The sequence below is a fragment of the Ambystoma mexicanum genome, chromosome 1p, assembly GCF_040938575.1.
Source record: "Ambystoma mexicanum isolate Mex_15411 chromosome 1p, UKY_AmexF1_1, whole genome shotgun sequence".
Classification (NCBI taxonomy): Eukaryota; Metazoa; Chordata; class Amphibia; order Caudata; family Ambystomatidae; genus Ambystoma; species Ambystoma mexicanum.
This window is the reverse complement of record NC_090921.1, coordinates 506,352,173-506,370,576: the sequence shown is the minus strand read 5'-3', so window position 1 is coordinate 506,370,576 and position 18,404 is coordinate 506,352,173. Positions and strand designations below refer to the sequence as shown.

Here is an 18,404-nt window from a genome sequence, read left to right as displayed (position 1 = left end):
GCGCGCCAAACTTGGTTTGGTCTCATTGGTCACTTTCCCTTTGGCGGGATTCATGAGTGAAGCCTGCCACTGGCTCCAGGGTGTCTGGGGTAGGCAGGAAGTGAGGGAGGTGCCTGAAACTCCCTGTGCTTAGTCTCCTAGGAGACCCGAATGCACTCTGGTGATTGGCCGGCTGACTGGCAAGGACAGCCACCCTGCTGACTGACAGCTAGGCTGGAATGAATGGGAGAGAACTGAATAAAAGGGCGAGGCTTTTGGCTTGGAAGGCAGAGTCGACCACTGGACGAAGGAACTGAAGAAGAACTTGAAGAGGATGCCTGCTGCAACTCCTGCACTGTTGGTTTGCCCGGTGAAGCCCTGCTGCTGTGCTGAAACTCAAAATTCATATCGACCGAGAATCAACTCCAAAAGTAAGCCACCTGGACATCCATCTCGGAGCTGGTGGAATTTCCACAGAATTGCTGCTGAAAACCGTATAGCCAGGGAGAGTAACACCAGATTGTTTTTCTCAGCCTACCTAATTGGTGGTACAAAATGTAGAGCTCGTACAAGTTTATATTGCATTCTTAAACTGTCGATAATTCTACTAATAGTCGATGGTTCACTTTGTCTTCGACCCTCGACTGCTGTTCGATGCTTGGTCCTGTCTGCTGACATTTCATCCTGGGCTTCTCTGTGACTGTTTACCGTGTGGCCTTGGCCTTCACAGTATGGAGAGTGGGGCCCTGTTCATACTTTCACCCTTGATAATGCCTTTCTCTTACCCCTTCTCTTCCTTTTTCTCATGGTCTGGCTACCACTTCCCTCTGCTCTGGAGAGGACTCAATTAAAATTTTGCCCGTCTTGTAATGGGGAAATTCCCTTGGAAAGACGCCCAATGCAATCAGGGTCTCCCTCGTGATCACGACGAACGCTTGTTCAAAGCCTGTAAACTCTTTCTACCAAAAACTTTGAAAGACAGTCATACGAATAGCCTGCATGGCGTAAGCCACCCACTGAGCGTCTCCCCCCACTGGCGCCTCAGACGAGGAATCTTTTGGCATCCGCGGCTCCGACTCGGAGGCTGTTGACCATGCGGTGGAGCACTTGCGCTCCCACATATCCGTCTCTGGCCCCGACAGGCATGCCATTGGCAGTGCTCTGGGGAAGTCACATCCCTGCGACCTGGACACTCCCGCACCACATGTTTCAAAGCACACAACCCCAAACTCTCCCTGGCGGATGGGTCAGGGAAAGTTTCTACGCCCGCAGGCCCGACAAATCTTTCGTTTGGGCCTTCTGATCCTAGCGTTTCGATTCCCTCTGCGTTACCGCATTCACGATCTATACACAGAGGTAAAGCTACTTCTGTAGCGAGTGCCTCTTCTAAATCTTCGGCTTCCAAAGACATGGCTGCGCCAAAAGCTGCGGTAGCGCCTAAAGATGTGCCGAAATGGGGCCACTCGATTAGGCTTCCAAAGCTATGGGAGAAGCTTTTTGAAGCTAATCGGCTTGTTTTGGACCCCAGGAAGGACCCTTCTTCGCCTAAAGTCTTTTCTGCTGCCTCCCTTCCCTCCTTAAGGCCCTACTTCAGCACCCAACACCCTTTCCACCACCAGACTCTTCTAAATGGACATGGGAGATGTTTGAGGCCTGTATGAATAGAATGGCCTAATATATCGGTTTAGAACAATTTTACCTAACCCCAAAAGTTCGACTTCCAAAAGTTTGACCCCCAATTTCCTGCATATATATATGTGGGGGGGGGTAAAGTATATAAAAAATATATAGGGGTAAGGTGGGGGGCTGTGGGGAGTCTCCCCCCCACATGGTAGCCCACGCAACAGACATTGCCGACCTACTCTACAATGAAGACCTGGACTTCTTAGCTGTTACTGAATCCTGGCTACACCCAACAGCAGGCCCTGCAGTTATGCTAGCCATTCCAGATGACTATACTCTACTAAGACTTGATCGTACCACCTCTCGAGGCGGAGGTCTTGTCATTATAGCTAAAACTAAATTCCCCCTGACTATTGAGACACCTCCCAATGCAGGATCTTGCGAATCCTTAACTGCTAAACTAACCATATCCAACACACAATCCATCTCCATTAACCTTCTTTACCGACCACCTGGTCCTCTAGGGTCATTTGAAGAAGACCTTGCAAATATCCTATCCAATAATCTCAAGAACTCCTCACAAAGCATTTTATTAGGAGACTTTAACCTATGCTTTAGTGACCCAGCAGATGCTAATGCCATAACAATGAATAATACCTTAGAGGAACTGGGCTTTACCCAGAAGATCACGGATCCTACTCATACCAAAGGTAGAACTCTGGACTGGCTAGCTGTAAACAATTGCCCAGTCTTGATCTCCTCTATACTTCCACAGCCTTGGACAGATAACTACTTGATCTCATTTATCCTAGAGGAGACACCAGATCAAATTGACAGTGTAGCTCCAGCTGTCCAAACTAGAAATAAAAAGAACATTACCCCTGAAAATCTGATCCCATTGATCGCACCGACCTTGAACGCCATCCCGGATCACACGGATCCCGCTATGATGGTAGAGATATACAACAAAGTCATGCTCTCATCTCTTGATGTCATAGCCCCACTGCAACTGAAAAAGAGCAAACCTAGAAAACACATCAACTCCTGGTTTTCCCCCCATCTTAAAGCCCTCAGACATGAAAAGTGACGCTGCGAAAAAATCTGGAGATCACATCCCTCGGAAAAAAATAAGAATAACCTAAGTAGACTAGCCTCCCAATACAAAAAAGATATTATCCTGGCCAAACAAACGTCCTACAGCACCAGAATCCTACAAGCCAAATCTAACACCAGAGAGCTCTTTACTATACTAAAAGAGGTTGAATCTCCTGTCCAAGCGCCTGACTCGTGCCTCAAGGACAAAAACTGGTGCACGGGTATACAAAATGCCTTAGCCAACAAAATCGCCTCTCTGAAGACAAAGATAAACTCCAAAAAAGATTCCCTCCTCTCTTCTACTAAGCCCAGTAGTCTCGCCCCTAAAAAGACTCTCCCTACTCAGACACACCCCCTTGTGCACAATCCCCAATTTAACTTCCACAGAGTATCTACCAAAAAGGTAGACAAGGTCATTCTCAATCTCAAACCATCGAATTGCCATGGGGACCTATGTCCTGCACAATTGATTAAGGATGCGGCTCGTGCTCTAGCACCATTTATTAACAAAACTAATAAATGCGTCATTCACATCAGGCACCGTACCTAACAATCTCAAACAATCATGGGTCCTCCCCTTGCTCAAAAAAACGAATCTAGACCCCTCCACTCCCACTAATTACCGCCCTATCACCAAAGTATCATTCCTTCTTAAAATCATGGACAAAGTAGCATACCAACAAATCCAACACCACCTCGAGCACTTCCAGCTCTTAGGAGTCAGACAATCGGGCTTCAGGTCTCAACATGGTACCGAAACTGCACTCATAGTCCTTAAGGCACAGATAGATGAGCTGAGGGATCGGGGCATGAGTGCACTATTGCTACTTCTTGATCTCTCAGCTGCCTTCGACCTGGTTGACCACGAGATCTTATGTGATCACCTTCAAAAAGCAGCCCACTTCTCTTAAGAGGCTACCGACTGGATCCAATCCTTTCTAAATAACCGTACAATGAGTCTTCTCCCTACTAGCAGCAGCTGACCCAACGCCCATCACCTGTGGCGTGCCCCAGGGATCATGCATTTCCCCGACACTGTACAACATATTCACTAAGCCCCTTTTTGATGATCTAGATGGTCTGGGTATCACCTACACCAATTATGCCGATGATACCCAGATCCTCATCCCGCTGATGGGGGATTATGACAAGGATTTGGTCTTCGTCAATAGGGTGTACCTCATCATTCAGGCATGGATGGCCTCACAGTCTATGCCTTAATGATGACAAAACAGAACTCCTCATTCTGAGATCGCCACATAACTTTCTACCTCAGCTTCTACCTAGACTCTACTCTCACCTTCAAAAAACAAGTTAATGCCATGGCTTCCGCCACATCCTATACATGCTAACTCATCAGTGCAGCTAAACCTTTTCTCTCTCCATCCAATTGCATCACACTAGCCAGGGCGTGGATCCTGTCCAAGCTGGACTATTGCAACACCATATGTAGGCTGCAACAAATATATCACTAACAAAATACAAATCCTTCAAAATAATGCCGTAAGAGCGGCCCTCAGTATCCCGAAGAAAGCCCACATTTCTGACTCTAGAAGATCCGTCAATTGGCTATCCACTGAAGACAAAATATTCCTCAAATCGGTATCCCTGACTCACAAATGTCTCCACCAAGCAGCTCCTCAATACCTTATCAGTAGATTCAGCAGACCTACTTCCTCTCGCCGCTCCAGAATGGCCAACTCTAATCTCCTTCTGGTGCCTAGGCTTAAACGTACAAAGTCTGGAGGGAACAGATTTCCGGTAAAAGCAGCACAATTCTGGAACTCCCTTCCTCCTACTTGCAGGGAGGACCTTCCCTACCGCCAATTTAGATCTAAGACCATCCATTGGCTCAAGGCTCACGACACATAACAACCGCCAGCTCTCTTGTTGCCCTGATGCCCCACACCACTAGGTTTGTAAATATGTACATTTAGGTTGTCATCTGTTTGGCATAGATATCTTTCATGAGACAACCGGCATCTTGTATATAATATTGCCTACATTGTTTATCGCTGTAATGTATGCCTCCACGGCGTGCATTGGTTCTATTTTACGCGTCCAGCACTGTAACCACAGCTGGACCGCGTACCTTTGTAACCAAGCTTTGCAATCCTCTTGATGCCCCTGCGCCTTGCTACCTCTCGGTTAGGTGCGCAATATAAATAAAATAAATACTAAATGTATATTTGCGGGAAATAAAAAAAATAATAAAGTTGAACCTTTTGGGTTCGGTAAAATCACTTCGATTCAATATATCAAGTTCTGGCCAATTTGATGACGTTGTGAAAAGACTTGGGGATTTGACTCGTACCACATTCCTTTGAAGTCCCAGAGGATCCACTCTCCCGGTGATCAGTTCTGGGGTTCCCTCTTAAAGCTCTGAACCAGGTGAGGTTTAATGAATGTATTCGTGGAGGACAAACATTCCCAGTGCCTTTGTCTTCACCCGACGAACAAGATTGCAAGATCCGTCATGGCTTTACTAAGCGCACCATCAAGGATCAGCGCAGGGGCATGCCTCACCCAAATCCGACCAGTAAGAACTGACTTTTGAGTCCTTTGAGGACGCCGCCGTCCAAGACCAGGCCAAGCTCTTTAAGACCGTTTCCGTAGGGGGTCGCTGTGCAAGCGGGTCTCACGAAGAGCAGGGCGCAATCATCTTCATCAGCCTACGTCTCCAGCCATTGCTCTTCTTATGAAAAGGATGTCCGTTACCCCGGGACGCTGCGGGAGAAACTAGAGGAGAACAGGCTGCAGGGTAAGGTGTCTGACCTGCCCATGAAGGCTCAGGTGGTCCAGGCTAAGTGGTCCTATACTATCAAGTTGGTAGCGGCCACCCTTTCGAAGGTGAAAGAGGCGTACCCAGTCCAGTGTGCCACAACGGCGGCCAGAGTGGCTCTTCCTCCCAGGCGGGAGGCTTTGGCCAAGGCAGTGGAAAAGACTCCAGAAAAGAGGACGCTGTCCCTAAGCCAGAGACCGACCCTTCTGGACACAAAAAAGGGGGACAGGGGAGTGGAAGTGCTCCACGGCATGGATATTTCTTCTTCCGACGAAGACATGGCTTACATCCACATGGTCCAGGAGGACTTTGGGGATGACTGTGACAGGAACGTCGAAGAGGAAGTCCCTGGAGGGGGGCGACGAGGACGACTTAGGTCCTGTGCCCAGCAAGCCTGCTCCCCCAACAATGCCAAGAGATTTGTCTAAGGACATTCTTACGATTCTCCGCACGCTGGTGTCAGATTCGGAAGAGGATGCCGATGGCACCACCGGTATGGGCCCCATTGACACCGGGCACACCACCGCAAAAGAAAACGAAGCAGCACCTGACGCCTCACCAACTGCCACATGTGCCCCACCCCCAGGGATACGGGAAAGTAGACAGCGACGACAGACAGGATGCGGCGCCATCCATCTGCCTCCAAGGCCTGCGCCACCCCCGGTCCACCGGACGAAGAGGGTTCATTCCACGCCATGGTCGCACGCGCATCAGATCTCTTCCCATTCACGCCAATGGAGACGGAGGGTTTTCTGTATCAGCGCTGGGAGGCAAAAAAGACAACCATTCTGGCGGTGCCCCTCGTGGACGACGTCTGAGATGAGGGCCTGGCGCTGCTAAAGAACCCCGCCGCAGCAAAAAGACTGGCTGGAGAAGAAATACTGGATGCCGCCGGAGTCTGCACCCAAGTGTCTGCGGTCACAACCATTGCCAAACTTGGTGGTCTTGGCGGCTGCACGGAAGATGTAATCTAACCCATCATCCTAATCCTCTGTTCCCCTGGACTGGGAAGGGAAGAAGTTGGATGCTGTGGGTAGAAAGGTCATGTACTCTACAGCTACGACGGTGAAGGCGGCTAACGCTTTAGCGATCCTGGCCCGGTACGACTGGCAGTTTATGGTACAAGATGGCCCAGCTCCTAGAATTCCTCCCCGAGGCAAACGGGTCAAGGCGCTGGAGATCCTTTGGGAGGGCGAGGTGGTGTTGGACCATGCAGTCACAGTGGCCCTGGACATTGCGGACATGGGGTTCCGCCAAATGGGTAACGGGGGTCTGCCTCAGTCATCGTCATGGCTGGCTGAAGGTCACCAACTGTAGGCAGGAAATTCAGACGAGGGTCCTGGACATGCTGTTTGACAGGGACAATCTTTTTGGAAAGGGCGCCATTGAATCACTAAAGGCCATCAAGATTGACAGACGACCTGTGCCCTGGGCATGCTGCAACAGCACCGTCTGTCCTTTCGTTCTTCAGAAGGGAAGTCTGGCAGATCATCGAAAGGTTTTGGCAGAGGATAGTCCTTGTACTGCCAACCATCCCGTTCCATGACCCAGGAGGCTTACAGTGGTGTATCCAGGGCCTTCTCAGGTGGCCAATGTCTTTGCCAAGCCTCCCAGGGTGGTGTGCAGGCCACCATGCAGGATTGAACCGGCCAAGATGTCGGACCCCAACCCCGGTGGGAGGCCGGCTGGCGAACTAAGTCAGTGTGTGGGAAAACATCTCCACCGACCGATGGGTGCTGGACGCTCTCTCCCACGGACACCGCTTTGGCGTTTCAGCGAAGTGTCAGCGGATACCAGCGGTGGCTCGGCAGGAACTACATATCCCTCAGCTGCGGCTGGAAGTGCGGGCCATGTTAAAGGGCCCAATAGACCAGGTTCCAAAGCGGCTCTGGCGTTAACTCCAGATACTTCATATCCCACCTGAGGCTATATGGCGAAAGGAAACAAACAGCAGTCCTGCTTGCTGTTCACCCAAAAACGTCCACACAGAGCAGCAAGATAATGGAGCCCCAAGAAACCCCTGCTACATTGGCTGCAGAGCCTCATGCAAGCTCAATGGCGGAACTGAGAGTGAGCACCCCAATATCGGAGCTGGGACAGGTGCTGGCCGAAATGCAATCGGACTTTGCCTCCATTAATACAAAGCTAGACGGAATGGCATACAAAGTAAACGGAATGCAAGAGCGCATAGACGATAAGTGGCAGAACCTCCGAGGTCGAACTCCAGGTGAGCGCACTTTAAGACACGAGCAATGAGAAGACGCAAGCAATCTGGGAGCTGCTCAGTGAGGTGAAGAACATCAAGGACAAGAACGAAGATTTGGAAGCAAGGTCAAGAAGAAACAACATCAGTGGTGGGGGTTCGAGTCAATCTCGCAACAAAACATGGAGGTATTCATAGAGACCTTTTATTAAAGATGTTCTACACGGGCCTCCGCTGTCATCTCAATTCCTGGTGGAGCGGGGACAACGGGTGTCACAAATCGATACAAGACCGGGAAAGAACCCTCGGCCGATAATCGCACGTGTTCTGAATTATCAGGACCGAGATACCATATTACGAAGTGATAGAACTCAGGGACCTCACATATGAGAATGTCAAAGTTTCCTTCTATCCGGACTTCACCCCAACAGTCCAGAAAGCCTGCATGTCCTTCCTGGCAGCGAAGAAAGCTCTACGAGATCGAGCGATTTAATACTAAATGCAATACCCTTCCAAGTTAAGGGTTCAGCACAATGGGCAGGCCCACTTCTTCAATGACCGAAGGGGCGTACATGACTTCATCGAATCCTTGCCGAACTGACTAGCTGGACCTTATAAATTATGTATCCGGCACAGGACGAGGACTTCACGTAGCTCCCGAAGCTTCATGATACCTGAGCAGGCTGGATGTTGGTTAAACTGATTCTAAAAACGGGGCATCCCCGATGGGTTTTGATAAACTTATGCTGGAAATGTAATTAATTTGTCCGGCTGCATTAGAAAGCAGTGTTATGTTTAACGTCCTCCCCTCAAAGTCCGAAGAGGTGGAGGTCACTTGGGCGGCAGTGTCCAGCACCCCCGGGCCATAGCCAATGGCAAAGTGCTTGTTGAGTGTTTTCCGGTGGGGGGGGGATCCAGTCACTGCAGGTTGGGGATGGGCCGTGTGGGCGGGGGGTGATTGGGATGGGGCCTGTTTACGTACGAGGGGGGAGGAGGGGTGGGTAGTTTCCAGGGTGCCAGATTAAGTTACTTCAAAAAGATTTGCATCTCACTGACTCGGCCAAAAGCCCGAGTTCCGGATGGTCGAGCAAACGGGACGTAGTTTCCTTTTTTATTCAGCCCTCATCCCAATTATGGCGTATAAAGTAATTAGTTGGAGTGTACGTGACCGAGCAATCCGTGCAAAGCCCGTACGGTGGTACAATACTGCGAACGGCATGGAGCTAGGATAGTTATGCTACAGGAAACACACCTCATGGGGAAAGGGAATGAGAGGGTTGCCAGAAACTGGGGGAACTGCAAATATTATACCACATATTCAGCATACTCGGCGGGGGTAATGACACTAGTGCACAAGTCATTGGGGTTTCGCACAAATGACACTGTAATTGATCCACAGGGGAGATATATTATCTCGAAGTTTGGGAACCACGATGCTCACACTGGTAAACATATATGGTCCATATGTGGACGACCTTAAGTTTATTAACACCATGGTTAGGCACTGTCAAAAGTACTTAAACACCAATATTGTGTGGGCAGGAGATCTCAACGTGATAATTGATCCAAAGAAAGATGAATCGGGGGGGGGGGGGGGTGGAGAGACTGCGCTCTAGGGCAGCGGAAGCGGTCCCGAGCGGCATGAGTGTACTAGAACAGGAGGATATCTGGAGGCTACTAAGGCCAGAAGGGGAGGAATACTCGCAACACTCATCGGCTCACAACACTTCGCCCAGGCTAGATTACATCCTTGTCTGCCCCTATCTTGTTGACCGGATATAGGAATGTGTACTGCTCCCGCTAACTCTCTGACCATTCCCATGTGTTGTGGTCCCTGCGCCTAGACATAGCAACGTAGCAACGCCCTGCCCCCGTTGGAGGTTCAAGCCTGCGGCAATGTCAGACGTAGCGCTCAAGAGCGAAGTTCACAGCCTGATCAACAACTACTTCCTAGAGAACCTGGGCACAGTATCATGGATGGGTGCGCTGTGGGAGGCGTTGAGCAGCGAAGCAACAGAGGCCCTAGCAGTACCTGTCACAGCTGATGAGATCCTCTGGGCGATACGCACCCTCCTCCAAGGCATTGGCACAGATGGGATAACTGTAGAGCTTTAAAAGAATGGGGCCCTGAGGTAGCTCGACATATGTTAGAGGTGTGGGAGGAGGGGCTGACAGTGGGGCACCTCACCCCCACAATGTGTGAGGTTTTGGCACTAATTCCTAAACCGGGAAAAGCCCCCCTTGAATGCTCCTCGTACCACCCGATTTCCCTACTGAACCTTAATACAAAAATGTTCGCCAAGGTGCTGGCGGATCGACTGCTCCCACACATCGCACATCATCCATATGGACCAATCTGAGTTCATCCCAGGGAGGTCGACCTCCTTGAACCTTAGGCGGCAGTTTGTAATATTGGCTCAGATCGATCCTAAAATACAAGCAGTGGCAGCACTGCTTGATATGGAAAAAGCATTTGATTTGGTGGAATGGATCTACTTATTCGAATTATTACTCCAGATAGGGGTCCCAGAATACTACCTGTCAGCGGTACGGCTCCTGTATGCAGGAGCGAGCGCTCAAATAGGCACTGGCGGCACGCAATCCCCTCTTCAAGCTGGGACGGGGTACCAGACAAGGTTGCCCGCTGTCGTCCTTACTCTTTGCTTTGGCAATGGAGGTACTGGTGGCCCGGATGCGCAGATTTCATGCTCACAGGGGCCTGGCGATCGGGGGAGCTAGGGAACGAATATCACTACGCGAACGACGCGATTGTATATATCAGGGACCCCGCCAGCAACCTAACCCCGCTAACACAGGAAGTCACTAGTTTTGGAGAGGGTTCCGGACTCGTATTAAACCGGGCCAAATCCTCCCTATTCCTTCTAAACGAGGCTACTGTGCGGCCTCCAAACACTGAAGGCTACGGCAGAGAGGAGCTTGTGGTCACATATCTGGGGTATGTCAGAGAAGAGATGCACAGATTGTTAGACAGAGTTTATAAGCAGTACCCTTTGGGACCACTACACACAACTAAGACTACAGGTGTAAGCCAAACCAACCTTTGGTATAAGTCTGTACCACACCGTTTTTGGTAGAGGAGCTGAGCAGCCAGGCTTATCTCAAGAGGGAATGTGAGTTTTAATGCTGTTACAGAGGTCTACAATTACAAGTGTTCAAATAGACTTACCTTCCAAGTTTCTTGATCAAACACTTATACATTTATTTCACAGTCAGTTAGAAAACATTCAATAGAAGAATTCAACATATGTCACACAAATATACTTCAGTACTAGATCCTGTAAGATTATGAGGCATTTAACTACTTCGAAGTAGGAGCAAAAAGACATAGGTTAATAAAACGAAGGCTTACAGGTATTCTTAGACAGTGCAAATGTTTTGAGTTCACCAGAGGAGTTGATTCAATGCAATAGGTTAGGCCAAAGTCAATGGGCTAAAGTCTTGTATAGGATAAAGCAGTTCTGGTAGTTAATGGAAAAGTCTTTGCTGAAGTTCTCAGAAGTAGTTTGTAAAAGAAAGAATCACATGTTGGGTCACAAGCTGACTAGGCCTGCAAGTTGCTAATGTTCCAAGCACTTCCGCAGTGTGAGGTAAGTTCACTCGATCGGGTTTTCACAGTACCTTACAATGAAGAAAAAGATGCAGCTGAAGACTTCTGTTCCTGGCAGTTCCTGCAGATCTCGCTGTTCCTGAGCCTCAGTCATGGGGACAAGAGGGAGGACGTCGGGGGGACTCCTGCACTGCACGGGGACTGGTCCAAAGCTGGCAAATGGCACTTTGATTCTGGTAGCTGTAGACAAGCACACAAACTGGTGTCCCTCTCGCTGGGTATTCGTTTTTCCTGTAGCACTCTGAGGAAAATGCAACCAGCTGCGAGCATGGCATCCAGGTGGCTTAAGAGTTGATTGGTCCCACCAACTCAAAGAGAGAAGCCGTCTTTGCAGGGCTTCTCTGTCGATGCGAACTTGGCGTTTTGGACCTGCAGCAGGGCTTCACCGGGCAAACCAGAGTTGCAGCAGCCAGTGTCTTCATGGTCTTCTTCGGTTCCTTCGTCCAGTGGTCGACTCTGTCTTCCAAGCCAAGAGACACGCCTTTTATTCAGTTTCCTCCCATTCAGTCCAGCCTAGCTGCCACTCACCCAGCAGGGTATCCGTCCTTGCCGGACAGTCAGCCAGCCAATCACCACAGAGTGCATTTGGATCTCCTAGGAGACTAAACACAGGGAGTTTCGGGCACCTCCCTCACTTCCTGCCTACCCCAGACACTCAGGAGCCAGAGGCAGGTTTCACTCCTGAAGCCCGCCAAAGGCGAATGAACAAAGAGACCAAACCTGGTTTGGCGCGCAGAGAAACTCAAAGGACCTTTCCACAAAGACATGGGGGGGAAAAAAGACGACCGGGGACCGTTTTAACAAAGGAGGCTTCTGCGCCATTTTGAAAAACCTGGCTCCCGCGATTTAAAGTTACCGGAGCTGTGAACAGTTCACGGTGGGGGTAAATCATGGTAGTTCATTACAAAACCACTGCCACCAGCCATTCTGAGAGGAAGGGTTAACACATAAGATGTTACATGAGTATTTAGACACAGGGGATACGCAGTAACCCCTCCAGCACTCTATTGTAAGATAGGGTGTGCTGGCTCTAGCAAGTACAATGCCAAGTAGTCAATTTCACTCTACTGCTCTGGGAAACAGTAGTTTATCCCAGAGAAGGTATTTAAACCTTGGGAAACCTGAAATACTTCCCTGTGTCACTGCACTAAAGGTGCTTTGTGACACAATTGTAAAAGATGATGCCTATGGAGTTTGTTAGACTCCATAGCCAGAAGAAACAGTGTATAAAATCACATAAAAATACATGAGGGTGGGAAAAAGGGTCTTGCTCTCTCCAGGTTAAAAGAAAACAAGTCCTCAAAATCCAGCAAAGTTGCTGGGGGTCTCTAAAGTAGAGGGAATTAAAACATTTTCGAGAATTCTCCCTAACACCAAGAAAAAGTCAGCTAATTCTGATAGGCTCCAAGATGGATTGTATGCCAGCCACTAAAGGGTGTCCTGGTGGAGGGATTACTTGTGTACTTTGCAGTTATTTTGGGAAATTTCTGACAGAAGAATGCAGCTTCTTTTGTGCTGATATGTCCTTCACATGCGGCTTCTTCAACTAAACTAGCGATGATAGCCCAGAGTATATCCGTTGGATCACCCGGGAAGGATTTTATAGTGTTCTGTTTTTCTGAAGCAATATCACCGTTTGATAGTTATCTTCAATATTCAAAACACTGGCTCTGCCTTCATATGCCGGTTTTATTACCACTTTGCTGTTCTTAAATTAGATGGAGCATTACGCTCTTCTTTGGAGATGTTCTGGAAGTTGAATTTTTCTTCTTTCTCAATTGAGTCCAATTTCTTCAATATGGCCTTTCAAAAGTGATCGATTCGGCTGAGCTAAGGGGGACCTGTGCAGAACTGAATGGATTACCTGGGGCACTGTAATTTCTCTACCAAATGTAACCTGCTTTTTCTTTTTTTGTTTGTTTTTTATAATGCTCAACGATCTGACCTCTTGATCTAGTTGAAGTTGTTAGTGTTTTTATGCGATCACCTGGTATTAAATGTTGTAACGCACAATGACCATGTTTGGCTAAACTGTTGAGATGCAAATCAATCAAATCAATAAAGACTTTTATTTTTTATTTTTTTAAAAGGTCAATAGGCAATCTGTGTATTGGAAAAAGTCAGGTATGCCTCGGTTCTACCCTACTGGTGTGGATTTGGTGACATACTAGGGTAGGATTAGCAGACACCCTAATGAAGAGGTCTAGGTCGGTTTGCAAACCAACAGCCCCAGAAAAAAGGCAGCTTATCAGAATAGCCCAAATGAAATCCATTGGGAGAATGCGGTTGAGACCAGCCTGCATAAAGCTTGAACCCTGGACGACAGGAAACCCTATTAGTATTTTATACCAGCATGAAACCCTGACTCGACACACCAGTGGAGTGAGCATGAGGTTGGGAGGCATCCCAGGACAAACTACAAGGAGCCAAAAACCCAAATCGACCAGCCAAGGATACAGCTTCCTGCCATTGTGGCCAGATCTCTTCTTAAAATACGGCAAAGATGGAAGACTGAGAAATTCTCCAGCAGGTAAGTACATATTATGCCTCTGAAAATTCCACTACAGATTTGAGTTTGTGCACGGTTTCCCCTTAACTTACACCCCTCATAGGGGCTGGACTAAGTAAGCACCCCAGTCATAGGGGGCCTAGTGACAGCGGATTAGGAGGACAACCCAGCTGGTTGGCTCCTGAATCTGCAACTCAACCCAGACCATGCTCTCAGGATATGGCCAGGACAGACGTTCTATATCAGTCAAAACGAATATGCTCACAATGAGCCCACATGGACACCGTGATAATTTAGGTTTACCTAGTGCACCCCCTGAACATAGGGAGGCGCTTATAAAAACCAGACAATAGTACTTCTAATGGGATGGTACCCCAATGTCTAGGGCAGTAAATCTGCTTGCACCCCCATTGAATCCAGAACTAAGTAGTTCCATCAGCCTGCCCTCCAAAAACCAATGTAGGTTGATCTAATCACCTTAGGGCACACATTGTATGTTTAAGAGGCCCTCCTGGTCCTGGAGGCTTCATGGGTGATCAAGGATTAAATATTCATAATGATTATAAAAGGTTTTCAATAGCAAGGGTAGATTGGCTGCATGATCACCAAAAATAGGTCAGTGATCCAAAAATAGAGGGAAATAGCAAAACATCAAGGGGACCCTAAAAAGTCTTAGATCGACTGAATATAAAGCCCCACAGCCTTGGTGAAGAGGACCAGCAGCAGAGTGGGCACCATGCCTGTGTGTTTTGACCTCCAATCAGATGGATGCTGCAGAGGTAAACCCTGAAGTTGTGTGTGCCGATGTCACTTTTGGCATTGGGATTCATTATTGGTTGAAGTGCCAAGTCTAGTTGCAGAGTCTGCAGGCAGAGCCATGAGAGATGGCTGGACAAAAAATACATTGTCTATCATGCAGCAGGACTCCTGTTAGGTGACCCATGAAGACGGAAGGACTGAAGCAGCGATGAAGCAGAGGTGACCATTTCAAACGGGACTTTGGTGGCTCTGGGGTGGACGAAGAGACTTCAGAGCAACCAGCAGGATGGCCCCATGAGGGGGTACAGCTACAGACGTCGGAGCGAAGCTGTCCTATCAAGGAGCCAGTCGAATTGAGCAGCAGGATCACACCACTCTGGTTCCAGCCAGGCAGCCGAAATTCCAATTTCAGGTCCAGTGTGTCTCGCAGGTATAGGAATCTTCAATGGGGCCAAGTGGCTACTAAGTTAAAGGACTACTGCGTGGTATAGCCAAATATACATCGCATAGCTGTCGCTAACCTACAACACACATTTTGTTGGTGAGAAGTCACCCACAGACAGTTGGGTGCTGAGGGCTCCTCTGACCACGTAGCCAAATGGGCTACTAAATACAGCACATCCTGAATGCAGTTACAGCCGCAGGAAGACTTCTGTTAATGTCCCTCCACTAAAGTTTAGGGGGCTTCCAAAGTTGGAAAAAGGAGAGCTCAAATGTTCGGAATTAAACAGAGACCAGTTCTACTAAAATTGTTTTGGTCTATAAACGTGAACCTTTAAAATTCACAATTCATGTATATTTTCTTATGAAGCTGTGCGTTGGCTGCAACACCCTTCATTCCTGAATGTAGCTGTCACTCTAAAGTAGATCAAACTCACTTATGTTTTCGTTCTTTGGTGTCTAGAGCCTTCAGTGGAAGAGAAACTGCAGAAGCTCCACAGCGATATCAAGTTTGCTCTAAAAGTGGACAGCCCCGTAAGTAGAAATGGTAGGGGCGTGTATTGCAATAAAAATCTATCAAGAATATAGTAATATTAATGGTCATTTTTACCACAGCCTATCGCAACCAGAGTAGTCCCCTGGTGCTCTGGCGGCTCGGAAAGGCAAGCTGACTGGTTGGGTTAGTAGGGCATAGTGGGACGGGGCTCAAAGAGCTGTAATGTGCTGTTGACCGCTTCAGTTCAGTTAACACTGTTTGCGGAGCATAGGTGTGGGTTCTCACTCAGTGGGTTGTTGTGTTCTGTTGCGAGAGTCTGTGACTTGTTTTGTTGTTAGTGTAGTGAAGTATGTGCGATTTTGCTGTGTGATGTGGTTGTGTTTGTGTAGAGTTTAAGGTGTATGTGGAAAGTTGGAGTTGGGTTAGTGGGTTGTATGATCTTATCTCCTTCCTTCAGACAAATGAGTTAAGCGTCTTCTGCTTATGCTTTATATTGTGGTTTTTCATGGGGGTCCCTCTCTGAATTCTGTGCAGTTTGTGCTCATCTACAGGGCTGTCTGGGTGCCTCCTTCACCCATCAGGTCTATAGTAATGGGTATATAAATATGGTTGGCTTACCAGTGACAAGTATTATGGTGTTTCATGGGGGTCACTCCCCAAATCCTGTAGGGTTTTGCTTGTCTTCAGAGCTTTTTAGTGGTCTGTCTGGGCAGAGAAGTATCTCCTCCATCTATCGGGCATATAGTAGTGGTTATCTAAGGTGGTTGGTTCTGTGGTTGGGTAGGCCTGCCATAGTCTCTCAGGCCTTCTGGGTTGGGGTCCCTTTCTGGTCGAGAGGCGTTCCCTGGGTTCAGGGGGTGGGAAGTATGCCCATTACTGACTTGCCTGGGGTTGTATTCCCGTAGTATGTGGGCATTCTAGGGTGTTCCCATCCTATCCCTGAAAAGCTTTGCCAGGGATCTGTGTGTGATACGGGTACCCCAAGTTTCCTTCCCACCAGAGGATTCTCAAGCACTGGTTGCTTTGTTTGATCGGTGGTCTGTTTGGGGGGTTGGTAGTTTTTATTAGTTTCCGTCTGGTTCTGTGGTGAAGAGCCTGGTTTTAAGTAGTTTTCAAAATTTTAGGTGATCCTTCATGTTGCTAATGTCTCTCGGTCAGTATGGAGTTGCAGATGTTCGCTGCCAGGTGGGAGAATGAGGATTCCCCCATTTTTTTTTTCTTTCTTGCATGTGGTTTCGGTTCCAGGAAAATGTTGTTGCTGGATCAGAGTGTTCTTGTTTGTTGGTAAATGTAGATTTTCTTTTGTAGGAATTCTGCTCCCTGTCCGTGGATAGCTTTATGCGTTAAGCCCATTAATTTGAATGTGATTTGTTGTTTGATAGCCAGTGCAGCATTCTTGCGCCGGAGAGATGCCGTCCCTTCGTGATAGTTTGATAAGTCTGCCACTGCGTTCTGGATGTGCTGCAGTTTTATCAGAAGGTATTCTGGAATTCCGAGGTATAGGGTGTTGGCGTAGTCTATTCTGGTCATGATGAGGGAGATGGTTAGCGTTTTGTGGGTGAAGGAGAGGAATGGTAGCATCCTTTTTGTTAATTTATTTTTGCATTTTTTTTTTAAAATGCTCACGCAGCCAGCGGGCATCGAGGCGCTGTTACAGGAATTGTTTTTTTTTTTGCGTCATAGTTTTTTTTTGTTGTCTTAGTTGAGTATTTATAACGCGCTTAAACACCCAGAGGTTTCTAAGTGCGGACCCGGGGATCGAACCTGTTTTGCTTTGTGTCGTCTTGCTTCCAAGGCGCGCACGTTGCTGTTAAGCTATCCTCCCGGGGAGTTCATGCTTTGGAGGAAGAGGCATTTATTGATTATTGCATTTATTTGTGGTTCTAGCGTTCGTTGTCCATTACGACTTTCCATTTCCTCTACTATTTTGATTGGCGTGGGCGCTGTTAGTAATTCTTAGGCCATGGAACGCATTTGTTGTTTTCCAGGCTTTTGGATATGATAAAATCATTTAGTTAGCATAGGTTTGACACAATTGTCTTTACTGGTTAAAGTTAATGTGAAATCCTTCTAAACCATGGGGCTATGAGATGGAGATTTATTTTATTTATTTTTTAGCAAACCTGTGAGTGAGCTTTTAAAAATAAATAACCCAGCTTTGAGGAAAGGGTTATGCTCAGAAAATATTCTAGGAAAAACTGTAAGCAATGGATGTGTAGGAATATATTTTACTGAGGGCAGCAGAAGGGAGTTGATTGGTGACATGGGAAATCTATCATACATATCTGCCACCTATATATGCAGGTTAAGATATGGGCCTACTGAAGCCAAATCAGTGAGTGTTTAGTGGGCTTTTTGTAAGCATAAACAAATGTTTAAGTAGATGAAGAGCTGTTTTGCTTTCAGTTGTATTTATCTGGGGTGTATGACTGTTCCATAAATTCTTCCCACTTCCCTTGTTGCAATCCTTTCTTCCTGGTTTTATTGTTTTGCAACCTTACTTCTTGCTCATGTTGCCCTTGTTGGACCCATCAGGCAGGCTGTGTGAAATTCCACATTTATGCCCTGTTTTTAATCCCCTTTTTACTCGTGTGTGTGTGTGTGTGTGTGTGTGTACACACAAGTTTTCAAAGGAGGATTCATCTGACGAGCCCTACAAAATTTCTTTAAGCCATTCTCTTTTTACTCCCTTCTGTTACTGCCCTCCACACCACTTCTTGAATTGGCTGCCAGTTCACCATATGAATATCCTGGTGAACTCTCGGCCCAAACAGTTGGTGTTTATATTGGCTGCAAAGGCAGATTCCCCATAACAAAAGATGAAATATTTTGAGTGGTGAGAGCAGTCTTGCATATGATCATCCAGCACAAATCTAGTTGAAGGTTTTG

General features: G+C 47.7%; 1 protein-coding gene across 3 annotated transcripts in view; it reads left to right on the top strand.

The window, feature by feature from the left end:
* Positions 1-18,404, top strand: part of HDGFL2 (HDGF like 2) — a 945,069-nt gene that overhangs the window by 680,830 nt on the left and 245,835 nt on the right. For all 3 annotated transcript variants that reach the window (XM_069649364.1, XM_069649365.1, XM_069649366.1), the window contains exon 12: positions 15,483-15,553. In XM_069649364.1, coding sequence (XP_069505465.1) covers positions 15,483-15,553 — 71 coding nt within the window. The remainder of the gene's footprint in view (positions 1-15,482; positions 15,554-18,404) is intronic.